The sequence below is a fragment of the Montipora foliosa genome, chromosome 7 (genome assembly GCF_036669935.1).
Source record: "Montipora foliosa isolate CH-2021 chromosome 7, ASM3666993v2, whole genome shotgun sequence".
Lineage (NCBI taxonomy): Eukaryota > Metazoa > Cnidaria > Anthozoa > Scleractinia > Acroporidae > Montipora > Montipora foliosa.
Genome location: NC_090875.1, coordinates 40,099,101 through 40,101,600, shown reverse-complemented (window position 1 = coordinate 40,101,600; position 2,500 = coordinate 40,099,101). Strand labels below are relative to the sequence as shown.

Here is a 2,500-nt window from a genome sequence, read left to right as displayed (position 1 = left end):
CCGTATCCCACAACCACGCGCGGCCTTATTTTTTAATTCAACATAGCAGAGGCGAGGTTACTGTTTATTCAGTAACAGGAAATGTGGTAGACACGTAATGATCTGTTGAGTTTTGGCGATGGAAGGTACTGCAGGGACATCTAAAGGCCCCGCGCGGTTGTGGGATACGGCGTTAAAATTTTTCTTCCGACTCCTCCACATTACGTCACCAGATCACCTGGCTGCGATTGGAATGATTAGTATTCATAAACTAGTGAGTCTTTGACGTCATTTTCTCCTCGACCCAGCTCTCTCAAGATTTTAAAGTTAGTAATGGCGGACATTAAATAGGAGATTTTCAGTGAAAATAAACAGGTGTCGTTTTGAAATCAAGACTTAAAACGTGAAAGATGTGGTGTTTCGTTAACACAGGTTTGAAATCCATTTATAAAAACAAGAATTGATTTTTTGGTTATAGTATCACGTGAACAACGAAACGCATTTGTATCGGCTGTAACTTTTAGTGCATCTGTCAATTAATAGCCCATTTCCGAGTTGCTGCATGCCTCAGTTTCAAAGCAAGTCCTAGTGCACAACCATTCAAATGGAGATGAGTTGCGTGTTTTTATGCAAATCAAACTCATTTCCATTTGAATAGATGAGAGCCAAGACTCGCTTCGAAAGCGAGACAAACAGCAACTCGGAAATGGCCCATTCCGTTTTGTTTTAGGGAAAACAACGTATCAAACCACGTTGTTGGGCAAATAAGCCACCAGATTCCTGATGAACTTGTTGTCGGTTCCCAAGGAACTGAATTATTCAGCCAAGAATTACCCAGGGTTTGTTGCGATTTACTGTTTGCTTTTGATATGGAAATTGAGGGGCAGTTCAGTCACTTTAGTGTGAATGTTGACGATTTGGGGTAGATGTTATAGAAAAAATGTTAGAGTATTTCTGCTCTTCGAATTAATTGCGTCAAAGGCGTCTTCCAATAGATTGAGTATTGTTTGTACCTCTAGGGCCCACACTACGTCAAGTTCTCAATGTAGGGTTCTTCCCTTGACAGGTGTGGCCAATTACCGACTTTTTTGAGCCGCAAGTGAACATTGGTTCAAAGAAACTTGTGGATGAACACAGCCAAAAGTGGCCTTCAAAGCGGATCCTGTTACAGGTAATTAGAAAGGGCCAATTAGTTTTAACAAAAGGGTGACGCTTTTAAGATTTGAAGACATGTTTCCACTCGACTTCTCGCAGTCCCTTCTGAGTTAGTCGAACCGCCCGCTTTTGTCACGCAAGTGAGAGAGAGAGGTAACAGTTACATTGTTAGAGTGAATTTGGATATTAAGTCAACATACATGGAATGACATACACACCGTGAATAAATATATAAGTGGACACCAATCGCAGAAAAACAAAATTAAAAAGAGACACATTAATGTGTTGACGTTGTTGATTAGGTCATGTGCCTGGATACCACATAGTAACGCAATGCTGGGACGCAAGCGTTTCGGCCGCCATATTGAAAATTGTAGCTTGTACGCGTACTCTGTCAAAATACTGGCGATCTATTTCTTGATTCTAATTTGCAATTTAGTGACAGCGGAGTCTAAAAGTGCGAATGATCCCAGAGTTGCGCAGAATATGACTTCTTGCATTACTCGTAGACCTGTAGATGTTTGTCTAATTTTGTGGCCTACTTGAAAATAACGATTTTAATGACTAAAAGTAGCAACAATTTAATTTTTCTTGATCGCTTAATTGAATATCCACATAACTATAACATAATTTTCAAGACAACTTTTGAACTTTGTTCTTAAGCATTTACTGGTACATCGCTTCCGCTCATGCAAAAGTGCTGAGAGATCAGATTGCAAGGTTGTGACGTATTCAAAATTAGTTCGTTTTCCTTCTGTTAGTGGTATGTCACGTGTTATTGAATCCGCGTTTTGATTTCTTTTTTCACCGAAAACAAAAATCGCGCGAAGGGTGTTGTGAAGTCAGTGATGGGACTAAATTAAATTTGAACGCTTTCGATAATTGAATTAAAACTTGCGATTGTGACGTTGCAGAGCGACCCGAGGAGCAAATTCTTGCCTTGTATCACGCACTGGACTTTAGTGGTACAAGTGTGATGGCGTGACTTTGGTAACATGTCTCTGTTTTGGTTCCACAGCGTCACGTACTCCGTGCTGTTCCCGTATCCGAGGTTGATTACCAGTGGAAAGAGACATCAAGTAGCTTCTGGGTTTTCGGTCTCGATCAAAAAGTATACGCACCGGACTACCCTCAACAGTGGTGTTGTGGTTGCAGTATTTTGTAATAATGACGTGACATACGTGACGTGACATACGTGACGTGTCACACATTTGACTTGTCACAGCGCCTTGTTCTGGTGTGACAACCAGAAAGTAGGATTGTTTTTAATTAATGGGAAAATTATGGGGTTTTTAGTCAAGTAAAGGAAATTTATAAGTTGTCTGATAGATTACTTCAATTTTGGTTGGTTCCCTTGAAAATATGT

General features: G+C 40.3%; 1 protein-coding gene across 2 annotated transcripts in view; it reads left to right on the top strand.

Moving 5' to 3' along the window:
* LOC138009496 (protein SSUH2 homolog) overlaps positions 1-2,500 on the top strand; it is a 41,130-nt gene that overhangs the window by 19,298 nt on the left and 19,332 nt on the right. The window contains exons 11-13 of one of the 2 annotated variants that reach the window (XM_068856534.1): positions 710-818; positions 1,046-1,150; positions 2,153-2,500. The exon at positions 2,153-2,500 is cut by the window's right edge and continues 1,619 nt beyond it. The exons of the other annotated variant lie outside the window; for it this stretch is intronic. Coding sequence (XP_068712635.1) covers positions 710-818; positions 1,046-1,150; positions 2,153-2,299 — 361 coding nt within the window. The 3' untranslated portion in view covers positions 2,300-2,500. The remainder of the gene's footprint in view (positions 1-709; positions 819-1,045; positions 1,151-2,152) is intronic. 2 annotated transcript variants of the gene reach the window in all.